Source organism: Leucoraja erinacea, chromosome 22, assembly GCF_028641065.1.
Source record: "Leucoraja erinacea ecotype New England chromosome 22, Leri_hhj_1, whole genome shotgun sequence".
In the NCBI taxonomy this organism is placed as follows: domain Eukaryota; kingdom Metazoa; phylum Chordata; class Chondrichthyes; order Rajiformes; family Rajidae; genus Leucoraja; species Leucoraja erinaceus.
In genome coordinates this window covers 7,367,845-7,388,349 of record NC_073398.1, presented here as the reverse complement: position 1 = coordinate 7,388,349, position 20,505 = coordinate 7,367,845, and the positions used below count along the sequence as shown (strand labels likewise).

General features: G+C 45.5%; 1 protein-coding gene across 1 annotated transcript in view; it reads left to right on the top strand.

Annotated features, from left to right (window-relative positions):
* The window catches only part of LOC129707683 (solute carrier organic anion transporter family member 1C1-like), a 44,773-nt gene that overhangs the window by 2,280 nt on the left and 21,988 nt on the right, over window positions 1-20,505 (top strand). Inside the window, exons 3-8 of the mRNA XM_055652874.1 lie at window positions 3,724-3,865; window positions 4,097-4,229; window positions 13,799-13,914; window positions 14,469-14,615; window positions 15,722-15,820; window positions 19,069-19,299. Of these exons, the coding sequence (XP_055508849.1) occupies window positions 3,724-3,865; window positions 4,097-4,229; window positions 13,799-13,914; window positions 14,469-14,615; window positions 15,722-15,820; window positions 19,069-19,299 (868 nt within the window). The remainder of the gene's footprint in view (window positions 1-3,723; window positions 3,866-4,096; window positions 4,230-13,798; window positions 13,915-14,468; window positions 14,616-15,721; window positions 15,821-19,068; window positions 19,300-20,505) is intronic.

Here is a 20,505-nt window from a genome sequence, read left to right as displayed (position 1 = left end):
AGAGAAAAGGATAGCCTTAATCTTATTGAAGGGCAGAAGAGGATCAAACCCGGGTCTCTGGCATTGTAAGGGAGCAACTCTCAGAATGGGTGATCGCTGGTCAGTGTGGACTCTTTGGGCCAAAGGGCCTGTTTCCAGGCTGTATCTCTAAGCTTAACTAAAATTAAAGTGATATCCTCCAAAGGCCTTTCATTGCAAGTTCCACAGAACAGATCGCCATGCCAGGACACTTGCTAGCAAGATCCCAAGCAGAGAAAACCTGAGTATATAATGAGAAAACGTGAGGGAGAATCTCTGCATGACGTTTGAGAATCTACTTTCTCAATTCTCTTTAACATGGCAGGCTTATGTTTATCTATTTGATGTGGAGATGCCTTTGCATGCTCAACCAAAATAGTCAGCCCAGGAGTATGTGGCATTGGAACATCTCATCGGGGCTTAATATTATAGAAAACTGTGGAATTCATTGCCACTGAAGCCTCAGTCAATGGATATTTTTAAGGAGGAGATCGACAGATTGTTGATTACTATGGGTGTCAGAGATTAAACATAGAAACATAGAAAATAGGTGCAGGAGGGGGCAATTCGGCCCTTCGAGCCAGCGCCGCCATTCATTGTGATCATGCCTGACCGTCCCCAATCAATAACCGGTGCCTGCCTTCTCCCCATATCCCTTGATTCCACTAGCCCCTAGAGCTCTATCTAACTCTCTCTTAAATCCATCCAGTGATTTGGCCCCCACTGCCCTCTGTGGCAGGGAATTCCACAAATTCGCAACTCTCTGGGTTGTGTTAATGGGGAGAAGGCAGGAGAGAATGGGATTGAGAGGGAAAGATACATCACAGATTGAATCGCAGAATAGACTTGATGGGGCAAATGGCTTAGTTCTGCTCCTATAACCTATGAACTTATGAAAACAAAAAGTGCTGGAGTAACCCGTCTGGTCAGGCAGCATCTCTGGAGGACGTGGATGGGTGATATTTTGGAAGGGACCCATCTTCACACTGATTGTAGTTGGGGAAGAAAGCTAGAAAAGAGATAGGGGCGGGATAAAGCTTGGCAAGTGATAGGTGGATACAGGTTATGGGGGCAGTTTGATTGGAAGATGGGTGGAGTAAGTGATAAAGGCTAGAGGTGAAAAGGGTGTCAGATGAGGAGAGGAGAGGAGAGGAGAGGAGACGAGACGAGACGAGACGAGACGAGAGGAGAGAAGAGGAGAGAAGAGGAGAGGAGACAAATTTAAAGCCAGAGGGGAGGATATAGGTGGAAGGGGACAGGAAGTGGAAAGGGAGGCAGGATGGTGGGAACCGTAATATTAAATGTTAACAAGGGCCAGCTTTAAATAAGAATGAACGGATTTAACGGTTCAATGGTCCTTTATTGTCACATGTACCAATTAAGGTACAGTGAAACTCAGCTTACCATACAGTCATACCAGAAAAAAGCAACAAGTCAACCAACTACATAAAAGTTAACGTCAGCATCCACCACAGCGGATTTCTCACATTCCTCTCTGTGATGGAAGGCAATAAAGTCTAATCTTCTTCATTCTTTATTCGCCCGCGGTCGGGGCAGTCGAACCAACCGCAGCTGGCGATTGAAGCTCCCATGTGATTAAATGGGATTATGTTCACTTTGTACACTGTGAACTAGTGAATGAAGTGAAAGCTTTATCCTTCTGGTATTGGAGTAAACAGGACTGAAACAAAATGGGCTTTACTTGCTTTATGTTTGAGAGTGTTTAATTGTCAAATAACCGGCACAGTGGTGCAGCGGCAGAGTTGCTGCCTTACAGCGCCAGAGGTTCGATCCCAACTACGGGGGCTGACTGTATGGAGTTTGTACGTTCTCCCCGTGACTGCGTGGGATTTCTCTGAGATCTTCGGTTTCCTCCCACACTACAAAGACATACAGGGTTGTATGTTAATTGGCTTGGTACAAATGTACATTGTCCCCAGTGTGTGTAGGATGGTGTTAGTCTGCGGGGATTACTGGTTGGTGCGGACTTGGTGGGCCAAAGGTCCTGTTTTCGCGCTGTGTGTCTAAACTAAACTATCGACTATGGAAGAGTGAAATTCTCACTTGCAGTAACATAACAGGCCTGTAAACACAGATCATATGTAATAAACAAAAGTACAATACGTTGATACCAACAATGCGAATGCCAACAATACTAATGCCAAGCTCTTAATGGACCTGTCCCACTTAGGCGACTTTTTAGGCGACTGCAGGAGACAATGCAGTCGCCACATGTTCGCCACATGTGTGCGGGTGGTTGCCGGGGAGTCGCCTTCATGGTCATGAGGAGTTCCCGCATTCTGGGAACTAGTCGTGGACTCATTATAGTAGGAGCAAATTTTTCGACATGTTGAAAAATGGAAACATGTTGAAAAATTGAAACATGTTGAAAAATTAGCGGCGACGAGAATGAAGCCGCCATGGAGAGTAGCGCGAATTCTTGTGCCGTAGGAATGAAATGAGAGTGCGGCCAGTGTGTTGTGGGTCTCTGATGACATTTGTTGCCTATTTGAGGCAGTGTCCACCTCTCTGTCATCCTCCTGACTACAACACCTTTTTTTATCTTTGCTGAATACAGGTATATTGGGTGGCCAAAACGACTTTTAGCACATTGGCTTTCCTCAGCTAGAGTATTGAGTATAGAAGTTGGGAGGTCATATTGCAGTTGTATAAGACATTGGTGAGACCGCATTTAGAATATTGTGTTCAGTTCTGGGAACCGTGTTGTAGGAAATATGTCGTCAAGCTGGAAAGGGTTCAGAGAAGATTTACGTGAATGTTGCCAGGACTCGAGGGTCTGAGCTATAGGGAGAGGTTGAGCAGATTGGGACTCTATTCCTAGGAGCGCAGGAGGATGAGGGATGATCATATAGAGGTGTATAAAATCAGGAGAGGAATATATCAGGTGAATGATGCACAGTCTCTTGCCCAGAGTAGATGAATCGAGGACTAGAGGACATAGGTTTAAAGTGAGGGGGAAAAGATTTAATATGTATCTGAGGGGTAATGTTTTCACATAAAGAGTAGTGGGTGTATAGAACAAACTGCCAGAGGAGGTAGTTGAGGCTGGAACGATTAAGAGACAGCTAGACAGGTATATCGATAGGACAGGTTTGGAGGGATATGAACCAAATGCGGGAAGGTGGGAAATTAGCTCTGGACCGCTCTCTAGTTATTGATAGGATGATTCAGTTGCTCGATAACAGGTAGTAGAGGCAGGTACTATAACAGCTGTTAAAAATCACTTGGACAGGTACATGGATAGTCAAGTCAAGTCACATTTATTTATATAGCACATTTAAAAAACAACTCTCGTTGGCCAAAGTGCTTTACATTTGTTATAAGAATAGTATAACCAAACAAAATACATATACATATATATATACATATAGCCCTCGCTCAGTGGACGTCAGGAAAGGCTTGGGAGTATAGGTACGTTTTTAGTCTTGGCTTAAAGGAGTCGATGGAGGGGGCAGTTCTGATGGGAAGGGGGATGCTGTTCCACAGTCTAGGAGCTGCAACCGCAAAGGCGCGGTCGCCCCTAAGCTTATGCCTAGACCGTGGACAGGAAAGGTTTAGAGGGGTGTGGGCCAAACGCGGGGAGGCGCGACTGGTGTAGCTGGGGCATTTTGGTCGGCATGGGCAGGAATGGCCCGTTTGCGAGCTGTGTGACTCTTCGACTCTAAATATCTTTTATATTCCAAGCTATTTCTCGTAGCCTTGTCCTTCTTGTACCTGGCAAAGACGCTGTCGGGGAGTTACATGAAGAGTACGATCACACAAATGGAGAGGCGTTTCGACATACCCAGCTCCGTGATCGGTGTGGTGGATGGAAGTTTTGAAATTGGTAAGCAAAGATCACCCAGTAAGGGTGTCGGGCGTTACGGCGAGAAGGCAGGAGAATGGGGTTGAGAGGGAAAGATAGATCGGCCATGATTGAATGGCGGAGTAGACATGTTGGGCCGAATGGTCTGATTCTGCTCCTAGAACTGATGAACTTTTATGTGATCAAATAAAAACCTAAACTATGAGCTATTAACGTGACTTTTTTTTCCCCCCCTCCCTCTTTTTGGTCCAGGGAATTTGCTTGTGATCGCATTTGTGAGCTACTTTGGATCCAAATTTCACCGGCCTAGGCTAATCGCAATTGGGAGTGTAATCATGAGCCTCGGAACTTTTTTAATAGCTTTGCCTCATTTCTTCATGGGACCGTAAGTCTTTGCACATCATAACACTTTTTGGAAACATTTAGCAATAATTAAACCAGTTATTTGATGGCTGTGGAGGTCAAGGCATTAGGTGCTTAAAGCCAGAGAGTGATAGTTTTGTAATTGGGAAGGGTGTCAAAGATTATGGGGAGAAGGCAGGAGAATGGGGTTTATAGGGAAAGATAGGTCAGACATGAGTGAATGGCACAGCAGACTTGATGGGCCAAATGGCCTAATTCTGCTCCTATGTTAAAACGCATTTGTACTCCCTGGCTTTTGACCATGCCTGAGGCTTTGCTTCTGTTTGTGGTGTTTTTGATGTTTCTTTATTTTACATGTCTTTTCCTACTATTTCTTTTGATTGTTATTTTTGGTGTGTATTAACTTTTTTGTCAATGATTAGTGATGTACAGCACTTTGTTGCAGCTATGTTTGTTTTTAAAGTGCTCTATAAATAAAATAATAATTATTATTATTATGTCTTATGGACGAACTCTGGTCTCCGAATTGTTAAGTAAAGGACAGACTCCGAAGAAGGGTCTTGACCCGAAATGTCTCCTATCCATGTTCTCAACACATGCTACCTGAGTCTTTGAGTGACACCAGCACTGGATTGAATTGAGAAGGGTCTAGTTTTTGTTTGCACTTGACTTGAAATTGATGTTAAGATTTTAACAAACACAAAGTGCTGGAGTAATTAAGCAGGTCAGGCAGCATCTCTGGAGAACATAGATGTGACGTTTCGGGTTGTGGTCCTTGCTCCGTATGAAGGTGCGTCCCGACGCAAAACATCATCTAACCATGTCCAGCGATGGTGCCTGACCTGCTGAGTTACTCCAGCACCAGGTTTCTAGACTTCGACTCAGACAGACACCTGGATAGGAAAGGTTTGGAAGGATACATTATGGGCCAAACGCAGGTAGGTGGGACTAATGTAGATGGGGCACCTTGTTTGGAAGGAGTACACTGGGCCAAAGTGGCTGTTTCTGTGATGTATTTCGCTGTTTTAGACATAGATTTAGCTCTTAGGGCTACCGGGATCAAGGGATATGGGGAGAAAGCAGGAACAGGGTACAGATGATCAGCTATTTTGAATGGCAGTGCAGGCTAGAAGGGCTGAATGGCCTGCTCCTGCACCTATTTTCTATGTTTCTATGTTTTGCTCAATATTGACCTCGCCAGTTAGCATGTGTTTACAAATGTCTTCCATTTTCCAAATCTTTCTCAGAATATGTCCAGCGATGAATTCAGTGAGTAATGAGTTTTCACGGTGATTCAACTGCCTTGGTTGTCTTTCTGTTTGCCTTATCTCCTTTCAATGTAAAACAACATTTACACAGGCATTCGCGAGCTATTGAACTTAAATTCGGAACTACCTTTGGCCATTTACACTATCGTTCCAGATAACTACAACACTTGCCCTAGAGGGGGTTACTATTAAATCCTTGAGTCCCGGAGTCCCAACGTCAATCGCCTCCCTTTTGGATTCCTGATGCAGCTTCCCCTGTTAACAAACATTTAAGCTAGCACTTATTTCGAGAGGGATTGTACATAAAAACAGGGACGTAAGACTGAGGCTCTATAAGGCGCATTTGGAATATTGTCAGCAATTTTGGGCACCATATCTGAGGAAGGATGTGCTGGCTCTGGAGAGGGTCCAGAGGAGGTTTATAAAAATGATCCCAGGAATGAGTAGGTTAACCTATGATGAGCGTTTGCCGGCACTGGGCTCGTACTCGCTGGAGTTTAGAAGAATGAGGTGGGACCTCATTGAAATGTACAGAGTAGTGAAAGGCTTGGACAGAGTGGATATGGAGAAGATGTTTCCACTAGTGGAAGAGTCTGGGACTAGAGGTCATAGCCTTGGAATTAAAGGACGTTCTTTTAGGAAATGAAATGAGGAGGAATTTCTTGAGCCAGAGGGTGGTGAATCTGTGGAATTATTTGGCACAGATGGCTGTGGAAGCCGTAAGAGGATATATTTAAGGCAGAGATAGATAGATTTTACTTTGGAGTCACGTGAGTGACTACGTGAAGAACCCGTCCAGCATGCATGCGTGACATGAGTGTTCACGCAGTGCAACAACGATGCAGCGGGAGTCAGGCGCTCCCGCTACAGCTTAAAAAAGACGGACTGTCAGGTACGTTTACTCTGAGGTCGTGTTTTCCGAAAAAGAAGTGTTTTGTTTTGTCTCACCAGGATCATGAGCAAAACAAGACAAGCCAAGAAGTCCATCCCCCGTTCGACTCCAACGGAGGAACGTTCCATCAGTGGGGGGCAAGAGGCGGTAGGACCGCTAACCCAGCGGTCCGCCATCCCCGACACCGTGCCGAGCCCGGTCCCGACGTCTCACCGCCCGCACGGGGCAGAGACAGCCGCCTGAGCCGCATGGAGCGGCTCGCGGAGCAAATGGTCCAGCTAGACTTGCTTCGAGAGGAGCAGTCTCGCAAAGGGAGTTCAGGCACGCCCACCACAGTGCCTCACATTGCACTGGCCATCGCTTTCCCCTCATCCAAGGGCAGCTTTGGCGACCAGGGCAGGGATGGTCAAGAAGAGGGGTCACTGGCTGAAGATGTCGGGAGTAGGCTTGGGGTACAGGACCAGGAAGAGCTGCTGGGTGTGGTAGACCACTACGTGACAGCTCCACGAGCAGGACGGTCATTAGAGCCAAAACTGGTGGCCAGCATTAATTACCTGTCCTTCAAACCCCTACAAGAGCAGGTAGTTAATGCCCTAGAGCTGTATTCGGCCCTAGAGAATTGCGCCTCGCTCAACGTGCCGGCTGTCAATAGCCAAATCTGGGGGCACGTTGGGCCAAACATCCGCAATCAAGAGCCCAAACTACAGCGGATCCTCAGGCTCCTGACGTCAGCCATCACTTCATATGCTCGTTCCGTGGATGGGGTGGAAATGACCACGAATCAGCAGGATACACTCGCACTGCTGTGCAATACCCAGTTTGAAACTAACAACCTCCGTAAGGAGATTATAAGACCTGCCCTCAACCCGAAATTCACGGGTTTGTGCAAAACGCCGACCACAGAGCCAGAAATCCTGCTCTTCGGCAAGGACCTCTCCAAAAAAGTAAAGGACATGGAGGAGGAGTCCAAAGCATTTGGCCTCATGAGGGCAGGCCCCGGGACGAGCAAACCCACTAAACCCAAGCGGCAGTACCCCACTGCGTCCACCAATCGACGTCAACCCTATGGGACTGGTGAAAGCTCGGGTCCGCACATCACCATCAGAAGCCTTTTTTAGGCCAAGGCCCAGAGCGGACCCCATGGAAAATGCGCCACCCCCAACCAACAGCAACACATCAGACAACACATCAGAAGACTCATCGTCCGACAAAGAAACGGAAGAAACACCTGTAACCATGGAGGTAGGTGGGTCTGGTTCCTACCAGCATATTAAAATGTGGGGGTTCTATACTAACAGGGGGGAGATTACACCTGTTTGTGCAAGCATGGAAGTCTATCACGAATGACAAATATATACTCAACAGCATTTGTGGATACAAAATTATTCTAGAAAACTTGCCACCAGTTCAGCACTCACCCAAAAGGGTCTTTTCCCTCTCAGTTAAAGAAAAACGAGAGGGACAAGCTGAACTGGTGAGGCTAATCACAAAAGGTATCATTGAAAAAAACCAAACATGAACCCTTGGAATTTGTCTCTAATATATTCACTAAAACCAAAAATGATGGTGGATGTCGCATCATCATTGATTTAACTTCACTAAATATGTTTGTTAAGTATATACATTTCAAAATTGAACCGTTTGTAACTGCCAATCAACTGATTTCTAAAGGATACTTCATGGCAAGTATCGACCTTAAAGATGCTTACTATTCAGTACCCATTCATAAGGATAATTGCAGATACCTGAAATTTACCTGGATGGGGCAACAATGGCAGTTTAAAGCGTTGCCTAATGATTTAACATCAGCCTCAAGATTATTCACCAAGATACTAAAACCAGCATTGGCAATATTAAGAAAACAAAAAATATTGTCATGGCACATCTTGATGATATCTTAATAGTAGGCAAAACCATGGAATTGGCTATATCAGCTGTCAGCTACCAAACAATTGTTTGAAACCTTGGGATTTGTCTTACATCCAGATAAATCTAAGTTGACGCCATCCACAACCATGGACTGCCTGGGCTTCACAATTAACTCAGTCCACATGTCTGTAACTTTGTCAAAAGACAAAACAGCTGAATTGGCACAAACATGTAACAATTTAATGGTTAACGATCGACCAACCATTCGATAAGTGTCAAGTCAAGTCAAGTCAAGTTTATTTGTCACATACACATACGAGATGTGCAGTGAAATGAAAGTGGCAATGCTCGCGGAACAACAAAACAACCAAACAAATTATAAACACAATCATAACACACATGTTATTTTACATAATAAATAATAGAAGGAAAAACGTTCTGTACAATTAGCAGCATTTCCATTAGTCCCTGGTGAAGAAGGCATTTCCTACACATGTTATTTTACAATTTGGACCTCTGCACTATCTGACCGCAAAACTTACAAAGTTGCAAAAGTTCCTGCAGGCACGTTAAAACGACATGGAAAAATGGTAGCAATTACTACACAATTTGGATCATGAAATTAGCAAAAGTGCCACTGAAGCTGGATAATGAAATCAGAGCTACAGTGGTGGGTAGAGAACATTTGGCATAGTTCCAGCCCTATCATCATTGTTAACCCTACGTTAATTATTCAAACAGATGCCAGTGCTCAAGGCTGGGGAGCAACTAATTCCATATCCAGCACAGGTGGTAGATGGACTAACCTAGAGTCATCATTACTACTTACACTGGGCATAAATTATCTAGAAATGTTGGGTGCATTTTATGGATTAAAAGCATATTCAACAAATATGCATCACTTGCATGGGTACACAAAATTGCTGGAGAAACTCAGCGGGTGCAGCAGCATCTATGGAGCAAAGAAAATAGGCGTTGTTTCGGTTACAAATAGACAATACTACGGTGGTGGCCTATATTAACCTTATGGGTGGCATAAAATCGATATCATGTGACAAATTGGTCAACACAATCTGACAATGGTGTGTCGACAGACATATTTGGCTATCAGCAACTTACCTGCCGGGTAAGCTAAATACAGTGGCAGATGCCAGGTCACGCAAATTCAATGATAACACCGAATGGATGTTAAATCCCAAAGTATTTGCTAAAATTACCAAGCAATATGGCACACCAGATATCGATCTCTTTGCATCCAGACTAAATCACCAGGTTCCTATGTATGTCGCTTGGGAACCAGACCCTGAGGCAGCAGCGGTAGATGCGTTCGCGCTGGACTGGGGAAATTTCTTCTTTTATGCATTTCCTCCCTTCTGCCTCATCAGTCGGGTACTACGCAAAATACAAATGGACTCTGCTTCAGGTATTTTAATAGTACTCAACTGGCCTACACAGCCATGGTTCCCAGTGCTCCTCGACATGATCGTCGAGACCCCAATGACTTTTCCCAGTAGCCCAGAATTGCTAACCCACCCAGTATCTGGCATAAGCCACCCATGCCACGATATAATTAAACTCCTGGGTTGCAGATTTTGAAAAGGCCTCTGTTGGGCCTGGGATTGTCAGAAAACACCATCAACACCATGACAGCATCCCACCGTGTATCCACAAGGAAACAAGTATCAAGAAGTGGGAGAAATACTGTTCGGATACAGAAATCACTTACTCAACCACAACAGTAACCAATGTACTGGAGTTCCTGGCAGGCCTTCACCATAATGAAGGACTCAGCTACAGCGCCATTAACACAGCCATAAGTGCTCTGCCTGCCTATTTAATTCAGGCACCAGGACAACAGGCCATGGGATGTCACCCGCTAGTGATCAAGCTCATGAGGGGGATATTTAACTCCAATCCCCCTAGACCAAGGTACACCCATATCTGGGGTGTCAGTGTGGTCCTGACATAGCTCAGGGGATGGTCACCAGCCAGGTCCCTCACCCTGGAACAATTAACACCGGCTGAAGATGGTCATGCTGATGGCACTTGTGTCAGCACAAAGAGTCCAATCACTTCACCTATTACGACTGGACAACATGATCATAACTCCAGACCGTGTCTCATTTACTATCCAGGGGCTGGTCAAACAGAGCAGGCTAGGAACTTCAAATCCAGTCATGGAATTCCGGGCCTACCCACCAGAACCACGGTTATGTGCCATGACCCACCTACTGAACTATATTGACACAACTAAAATCCATCGAGGGAGAGAAAAAGCAGTATGGGTCAGCCACAAGAAACCTTATGGCCGGGTAACGAGCCAAACCATTTCCAGATGGCTCAAGCAGGTGCTGAAAGCCGCTGGTATAAATACTAACATGTATAAATCTCACTCCACCAGGGCAGCATCCACGTCGGCGGCTAAGAGAATGGACGTACCAATAGACCACATCCTGGCTACAGCGGGGTGGTCTGGAGAAAGAACGTTTCAAACTTTTTATAATAAGCCGTTGGCAGAACCTGCTTCATTTGCAGAGAAAATATTACAATCTGCAAATATATAATTTAGCCCGGGGGAGCAATTTGTTTTTTGTTATTGTTAATAAACACCATTATTGTTTTTTACAAACAGATTCATGGTTGATTACGATAACATACTTCCTCCCTCAAATTACTTCGGCAGTGAGTGAAGTATGAACTGTTACACGGTTTGAAATCACAGAGCTTTAAAATCTTCACGTAGTCACTCACGTGACTCCGAAGTAAAATAGTAAGATTAAACGAGAACTTACCAGTTTGAAGTTTGATCTGTATTTTATGAGGAGTTGCGATGAGGGATTACGTGCCCTCCGCTCCCACCCTCAATAATAGAGATCACACTGGTATCTAAGCTCTCCTTTTCTTTACTATATTTATTTCAATTACTGTGTCTTTCTGTGATTCCACACCGCTGCTTTGAAGTATGTCGCGCATGCGTGCTGGACGGGTTCTTCACGTAATCCCTCATCGTAACTCCTCATAAAATACAGATCAAACTTCAAACTGGTAAGTTCTCGTTTAATCTTACTATTATTGATTCAAAGGAGGACTTGTCACCCTTCATACAGCAAATCAAGAGGCAACTGCTTGGCTAAAGGACTTTGCCTTCGCTAAATAAATTATTGATTACTACAGGTGTCAGAGGTTATGGGGCGAAGACAGGTTAACGGGGTTAGGAAGGAGTGATAGATCAGTCTTGGTTGAATGGAAGAGTAGACTTGATGGGCCAAATGGCCTAATTCTTCTCCTATCACTTATGATCATATGAGCAATTGTTTTTGTTTCAGCTATACCTATGAAACAGTAATTATGCTTTCAGGCAATTCAACGACAGTCATCTCCCAGTGATCAAAGTCTATGTTTATGTTAGAGTCCAAAGACCCTCTTCAGTTTACTAGGATCGCAAGGATCTGCAGATGCTGGTTCACAAAAAAAGAGACACAAAATGCTGGATTATCTCAGCAGGTCAGGCAGCATCTCTGGAAGACATGGTTAGGTGACATTTTGGGCATGGACTTCTTCAGGTATTCTCCAGACTGCACGGTGGGGCAGCTGTAGAGTTGCTGCCTAAAGGGGCTGTCCCACTTGGGCGACCTAATTGGCGAGTTTAGAAGAGTTCGACTATGTAGAAGACCTCCTTCCACCTCCTACGACCATGTTGAAGACCAGCTTCGACTAGCTCGACTAGCTACGACTAACTTTGGGGAAATTGGACACCGAATAGTGGAGAGCTCAGGCGACCTCCTTCAATCTCCTTCATCCTCCCTTCGACCTCCCTTCGAATATAATGAAGACTATCTACGACTACCTTCGACTACCCTTGATTACCTATGACTAATATGCCAACCTACTATGATCTACTACGACTAAATCTACGAGTAAAAAAAAGTATCGATTTTTTCCATGGCGACCTTTTTTTACTCTCCGGCATTCTTTAACATATTGAAAAAAACGGCACCACCTAGCTGAGGCCTCGAGTACGCGGAGACCACTCTTGAGCATGAAGGAGAGTTACGAAGACCTCCTACGGCCTTGTGTCGGCCATGCTGCGAGTATGAGTCGAGGGCAAACTCACCAGAACTGGCAGATTAGGTCGCCCAAGTGGGACAGGCCCTTTACAGCACCAGAGACCCTGGTTCAATGCTGACCACTGTGGTGCTGTCTGTACAGAGTTTATACGTTCTCCCCGTGACTTGCGTGGGTTTTCTCCAGGTGCTCTGGATTCCCCCCATACTCCAAAGACATACAGGTTGGAAGGTTAATTGGCTTTGGTAAAAATTATAAATTGTCCCTAGTGTGTAGGACGATGTTAGTGTACAGGGATCGCTGGTCAGCCCAGACTCTGTGGGCCGAATAGCCTGGCTCCGCGCTGTATCTCTAAACTAAACCAAACTCAACTTCACGTGCGGGAAAGAACTGCAGATGCTGATTTAAATCGAAGGTAGACACATAGAAACATAGAAACATAGAAAATAGGTGCAGGAGTAGGCCATTCGGCCCTTCGAACCTGCACCGCCATTCAATATGATCATGGCTGATCATCCAACTCAGTATCCTGTACCTGCCTTCTCTCCATACCCCCTGATCCCTTTAGCCACAAGGGCCACATCTAACTCCCTCTTAAATATAGCCAATGAACTGGCCTCAACTACCTTCTGCGGCAGAGAATTCCAGAGATTCACCACTCTCTGTGTGAAAAATGCTTTCCTCATCTCGGCCCTAAAAGATTTCCCCCTTATCCTTAAACTGTGACCCCTTGTTCTGGACTTCCCCAACAGCGGGAACAAGCTTCCTTCATCTAGCCTGTCCATCCCCTTAAGAATTTTATAAGTTTCTATAAGATCCCCCCTCAATCTTCTAGCGAGTACAAGCCGAGTCTATCCAGTCTTTCTTCATATGAAAGTCCTGACATCCTAGGAATCAGTCTGGTGAACCTTCTCTGTACTCCCCCTATGGCAAGAATGTATTTCCTCAGATTAGGTGACCAAAACTGTACGCAATACTCCAGGTGTGGTCTGACCAAGACCCTGTACAACTGCAGTAGAACCTCCCTGCTCCTATACTCAAATCCTTTTGCTATGAATGCTAACATACCATTCGCTTTCTTCACTGCCTGCTGCACCTGCATGTCTACTTTCAATGACTGGTGTACCATGACACCCAGGTCTCATTGCATCTCTCCTTTTCCTAATCGGCCACCATTCAGATAATAGTCTACTTTCCTGTTTTTGCCACCAAAGTGGATAACCTCACATTTATCCACATTATACAGCGGGACAGGCAACATCTTTGGAGAGAAGGAATGGGTGACATTTCGGGTCGAGACCCTTATACAAGGAAGAAGGGTCTCAACCCGAAACGTCAGCCATTCCTTCTCTCAAGAGATGCTGCCTGTCCCGCTGAGTTACACCAGTTGCACCTTAAACTAAACTTCAGTCTGATTTTGGTGGGTGGGGAGGGGAGAAATCTGGAAGACAAGTGGAGCCAGGATTGATAAGATGTTAACAATTGTTTTTGTTTCAGCTACAATTATGAAACGGCAATTAAATATTCTACCAATTCAACATCAGTCACCTCCCAGTGCTCTAGTAACTCCAGTGGTACAGGACCTGATGAGATATCAAGTGTGCCACTTCCTGGTAAGTTCCCTGTTGATCGGGATGTCTTTGACCTAAAGTAATGGTGTCAGCGTGGGAAAGCTGGGACGAAGGGCATATTTTGAGTACCTTGCCAAGGTAGGCAAATGCTCACCCATAATGGGTGCTTACTAAATTACAAATCCCCCCCGCGCCAGTTCCACCTTTGTTCTTCCCCTCCTGCCCCGTCCCTCGCGGCGCCCCTCCCCCAACACGCCGGGTCACCATTGTCCATTGTTCAGTGTTCTTCACGGCGCCCTCCCGCATCATGCCGGTTCCCCATTGCTCTTCCCCCCCTCCGTCACGGTGGTCCCCCCCCCCCCCCACTCCAGGTCCCCATTCCCATTCCCCATCCCCTACCTCACGACGGTCCCTCCACGCCAGCTTACTTCCCTCGGCAGCAGCGTCACCACTCCACGTGTCCGTCCTCGTCCGTCGTTCAACGCCATAATCGACCGCCGCACCGACCTCTCCACTAACGCTGCCGGGTCCTGTGTGGACTCTGATTCCGTGCTCTCTGACACTGTGACCATAACCGCGCTGAATGTTTCACTTAGGTTGTGAAGAAGAGGGAGGTTCCCCGATGTGGGTGTATATATTGATTGGTAATCTTCTGCGAGGAATTGGTGAAACGCCAACAGGTCCGTTGGGGATATCCTACCTCGATGACCATGCCACAGAGGACAATGCATCTTTTTACATAGGTAATTCATCATTATTCTAAGTGCTGTTTCATAGTTCACAAGGGCAGCACAGTCTTCTTCTTTCGTGTGGCGTGCACAGCCTAAAGTTGTCGGACAACTTGTTTTATTTGATCTTCCGTCTGTGCACGTCGAGTTGATTGCATTAGTCGAAAAACAGGGTGGACCACGTGAAGGCTGCAATCTTCCACCCCATGGAGGGCACAGTGGCGCAGCAGCAGAGTTGCAGCCTTACAGTGCCAGAGACCTAGGTTGCACCCTGAGTACGGGTGCTGTCCACACGGAGTTTGCACGTTCTCCATGGGTTTTCTCCGGGCGCTCCAGTTTCCTCCCACACTCCAAAGACATGCGGGTTTGTAGGTTAATTGGCTTCTGTAAATTATAAATTGTCCCTAGTGTGTAGGATAGTGCTAGTGTGTGGGGTGATCGCTGGTCAGCACGGACTCAGTGAGCCGAAGGGCCTGTTTCCATGCGGTATCTCTAAAGTTTCTAAAGTATAGTCTAAAGCTAAAGCTGAAAAAAATCATCTGTCAACAGCTTATAAAAAATTATACATACTGGGGAAGCAGAAATCTAAGCTTAAAGGGAGTTTATACATTACTTATACTTATTTCTTATAAACTGGAGGAACAGCACCTCTTAATCAGAAGATTATCACAAAATGCTGGAGTAACTCAGCTGGACATGCAGCATCTCTGGAGAGAAGGAATAGATGACGTGTCAGGTCAACGTTTTGGTTTTGTTTATTGTCACGTGTACCGAGGTACAGTGAAAAGCTTTGGTTGCGTGTTATCCAGACAGCAGAACGACAACACATGTTTACAGTCGTGCCATTTACAGTGTATAGATACATGATAAGGGAATAACGTTTAGTGCAAGGCAAAGCCAGCAAAGTATGATCTAGGATAGTCTAGAGTTAGAGTATATTGTGTCTGTCTTTGGTGTAAACCAGCATCTGCAGTTCCTTCACACACAGCACCTCTTATTCCGCTTGAACAGCGTCAATATTGAATTCCCCGATTTAAAAGTAAAGTATTTTTTTAAAGTATTTGATTAAAACCGCAATGTGAAGATTTGATTTTGAGATACCTTTTATTTTTGTGTTGTAGGGATCTTGCACACAATTGCCCTCATCGGCCCATTGTTCGGGTATTTACTGGGTTCGTATTGTGCCAAAATATTTGTGGACATTGGATTTGTTGATTTAGGTAAGGAGTGTTTCATTTTCTTTCCCTCTTTTTCTAACTCTAGTGGCTGGTTGTTGCTCAGTTTGATGCCTTTCATTGGCATTTAATGTACGATGACAGAATCTTTGCAGGGTCTCTTCTGTAACAGCTGATGGAGCGGATTCTCACAGCGGCAGAGACCCGGGTCCGTGACCAATCGGTGGGTCGCATTTGCGCATTTGCCCCCCCTGCGGCCAGGGCTCTGGAACTCAGGCCCGGCAGATCCGTTCCACCAGCCGACATCTGATGCCGACTTTGCGGGCCGATATCGCGGCCCCTCAGCGGCCCAAGGCGAACCGTTCCAGTACCGTTCGACTCATCTCAGAGGCCGTGACATCTGTTGGTCTGGCAAAATGGATAATCCGGCAAGGTTCTGGAACCAAGGGTGCCAGTCTCACCCCGGTCACTCCCTCTTCTCCCCTCACCCATCAGGCAAAAGGGACTGAAGTTGGAACACGCACACCTCCAGATTCAGGGGCAGTTTCTTCCCAGCTGTTATCGGGCAACTGAACAGTCCTCTCATCGGCTAGAGTGCGGTCCTTTCAATAGACAATAGACATTAGACGATATGTGCAGGAGTAGGCCAATTTGGCCCTTCGAGCCAGCACCCGCCATTTCACAGTGACCATGGCTGATCATCCACAGTCAGTACCCCCCGTTCCTGCCTTCTCCACATATCCCCAGACTCCGCTATCTTCAAGTGCTCTATCTAACTCTCTCTTGAAAGCATCCAGAGAATTGACCTCCACTGCAGTCTGAGGCAGAGATTCACAACCCTACGTGTGAAAACGTTTTTCCTCATCTCCGTTCTAAATGGCTTACCCCTTATTCTTAAACTGTGGCCTCTGGTTCTGGAGTCCCATCTACCTCACTGGAGACCTTTGAACTATCTTTAATCGGACTTTATGAAACTTCACTGTTACATCTTGCACTGAACGTTGAACCTTTTATCATTTATTTGTGCACTGTGGACGGCTTGATTGTAATCATGTATAATCTTATCTCTGACTGGATAGCACGCAACAAAAAGCTTTTCGCAGTACCCCGATACACGTGACAATAATAAACTAAACCAGGCCACTTGATAAAGACGTCTGTCTGTTCAGATTAAGGATATCCTTTGGTGCAACTCAACGTGCCAACTGCATGTGCACAGAAGTGTCAAAAGATTCTGGTCATGGGCCACAGACTTATTTATGAATTGGAACATTGTCAGAGGGGAATGATCTCAACAAGTATTGTTATAAACTCATTTAAATCCTTTGTTCAATTCAACGTGCCAACTCCATAAGGGCCTCGGTTGTATTGCTTGCTTCCGATGTTGTTGATGTGAACATAATGTCCTCAGCTTCATATTAGGACCTATGGTCTTTAATCTGAGAAAGTTATTTTCTTTTTAATGTAGTTACTATCGTTGTCCATTCCCTTGTGAAAGGATTACATCTGTATTCGGTCTTATCCATCAATCACCTCAATATTCGTAGATTACATTTTTTGCTTGTGGGTCCACTTGATTGATGTTTCATCTGACACAATTCCCTACTGTACTCGCGATGCACTCATGACTGTGAGGCCAAATTCGGCTCTCACTTCATCTCCAAGTTTGCAGATGACACCACCGTGGCAGGCCCGGGCAGGAGATGGTGTGCAGGAATGAGATGGAGAACATAGTAACATGGTGAAGATAGACGCAAAATGCTGGAGTAACTCAGCACTGGGTTAGGCAACATCTCTGGAGAAAAGGAATTGGTTACGTTTCGGGTCGAACCCTTTCTCAGCCCCTGAAGTCTGAAGCCTGAAGAAGGGTTCCAACCTATTCTCCATCTATTCCTTTTCTCCAGAGATGCTGCCTGACCCGCTGAGTTACTCCAGCCTTTTATGTCTGTTCTTCAGTATTAATCAGTATCTGCTGTTCCTTCCTATATATTTAGTAACGTGGTGTCAGGACAACAACCTCCCCCTCAATGTCAGCAAGACAAAGGAACTAGTTATTGACTTCAGGAAGCAAGGGAGACTTTCTGCTCCGATCTTGAAAGCGCGCTCCACCAGACTCAAGAACAGCTTCTTCCCCTCTGTTATCAGGCTTCTGAATGTCCTAACATAAGCTAGGGTACTGTCCGATTCACCTCTACCCCATTGCGGACATTGAACTTTGTCTCTTGGACAGTATTATTTGATCTGATTGGATTGCATACAAAACAAAGCTCCTCACTGTATCCGCACACTGTGGGCAGCTTAATTGTAATCATGTATAGTCTTTTCGCTGAATACATAGTAAAGAACAAAAAACCTTTTCACTGTTTCTCAGTGCATGTGATAATAATAAACTAAACTAAACTAATGGGGCGGAGTAGTGGAGTAGTGGTAGAGCCACTGCCTTACAGCACCAGAGACCTCGGTTTGATCCTGACTACGGGTGCTGTCTGTACGGAGTTTGTACATTCTCCCTGTGACCGCGTGGGTTTTCTCCGGGTGCTCCGGTTTCCTCCCGCACTACAGAGATGTACAGGTTTGTAGGTTAATAAACTTTGGTAAAAATAGTAAATTGTCCCTAGTGTGTAGGATAGTGCTAGTGTACGGGGATCGCAGGTCAGTGTGGACTTGGTGGGCCAGACGACTTGTTTCTAAGCTGTGAGCAGAACGACGAGAGTGAGTAGGAAAGAACTGCAGATGCTGGTTTAAATCGAAGGTAGACACAAAATGCTGGAGTAACTCAACCGGACAGGCAGCATCTCTAGAGAGAAGGAATGGGTGACGTTTCAGGTCACGACCCTTTAGGGACATATAATTTGGCGTATCATTAATATCTAATTTTTAAACTAATTTAGTTAACTTTCCATTGTAATTATTCATTGATTAGTTGAATAATTGTAGATTTGGTTTTTAGTTGTAGTTTTAGAGATGCAGCATGCAAACAGGCCCTTCGGCCACCGAGTCAGCACCAACCCGTGATCACCTATACACTAGTCCTATCCTACACCCTAGGAACCCTATTTACAGAAGCGAATTAACCTACAAACCTGCATGTCTCTGGAGTGTGGGAGGAAACCGGAGCTCCCAGTGAAAACACAGGTGGACACAGAGAGAACGTACAAACTCCATACAGACAACACCCTGGTGCTGTGAGGCAACAACTCTACTGCTGAGCCACCATGCCGCCCCTGAACCTGTGTATAACTTTAGTCAGATTCCATCGTAAATGCGACATGCTCTTGGGTTATGTTTTACAGAGAAAGTTACGATTTCTTCGAAGGATGCAAGATGGGTCGGTGCTTGGTGGCTTGGATTTTTAATTGCTGGAACTGTTTCCATTCTCACTTCCATCCCGTTTTGGTTCTTTCCAAAATCTCTAACTAAGAAGGCAAACAAGAAAGAACCAAGCAAGGTTTGTGAAAAAATGGAATTTATTAAACAGGGCCAGAGTGAACCGGCCAACGCAGTGATTGTGACGAAGAGCAAAGGTTAGTACGAGCACAACATCATTTTATGCTCACGTACCAAACTCCATTCATTACTAAATCTACACGTTGGATCTTTGCGATCGGTTTAACTTTTCCATTTACGCACCACTGTGCAGCGGGGTGGATCAGTGGCACAACGGGTAGTGCTGCTGTCTCACAGCGTCAAAGACCCAGGTTCGATCCTGACCCCACTGTACACTGTAGACTGCTCAATTGTAATCTTGTATCGCCTATCTGCTAACTGGATTGCACGCAACACAAAGTGTTCCATTGCACCCCGGCACACGTGACAATAAACTAAACTGGACTAAAATGATGACTGATCTTTTCTCCTAGTGCCAATTTTTTTCAACGACCCCATACCCCTTCCATTAGATGCCTATTGATCCGTCTTGAATGCTCCAGTAGCTGAGATCCTCATCACTTGTGGAGAGAGGAATTCAAACATTCGCCACTCTTTAGAGTCATACAGCACGGAAACAGGCCCTTTGGCCCAACACATCCATGCCGACCAAGACACCTCATCTAAGCTAGTCCCATTTGTACGCATCCACATTCTGTCTTCGCATCCCCATTCTGGGTGACAGACCCTTTTATTTTGAGATGTGTGGTTTTATACAGCCCAAACTGGGGGAAAAAACCCATCAACTCTGCATCGACCAGTTCCAGAGAATCTTGTACCTTTTGAGTTAGATCACTTTTCATTTTCTAAACTGGGGAGTTTATATTGTGTTTTGGTTAATGCACCTTTCCTGAATAAGATGCAATTTAGGAAACGGACCGTGGACATAAGATCACTTTGCTGAATTGGAAAAACTATTAGCAGCTGCAGCAATGGACTCTTCAGTGAAATTTGAAGCAATCATTTCAGAAAGGGCGGCACGGTGGTGCAGCTGTAGAGTTACTGCCTCACAGCGCCAGAGACCCAAGTTCGATCCTGACTATGGGTGCTGTCTGTACAGAGTTCGTACGTTCTCCCCGTGACCTGTGTGGGTTTTGTCCGAGATCTTCGGTTTCCTCCCCCACTCCAAAGACATAGAGGTTTGCAGGTTAATTGGCTTGGTGTATGTGTAAATTGTCCTTAGTCTGTGTAGAATAGTGTTAATGTGCAGGGATCATTGGTCAGTGTGGACTCGGTGGGCCGAAGGTCCTGTTTTCATGCTGTATCTCTAAACTGAACTAAACTAAAATGCATGGAATATGTTT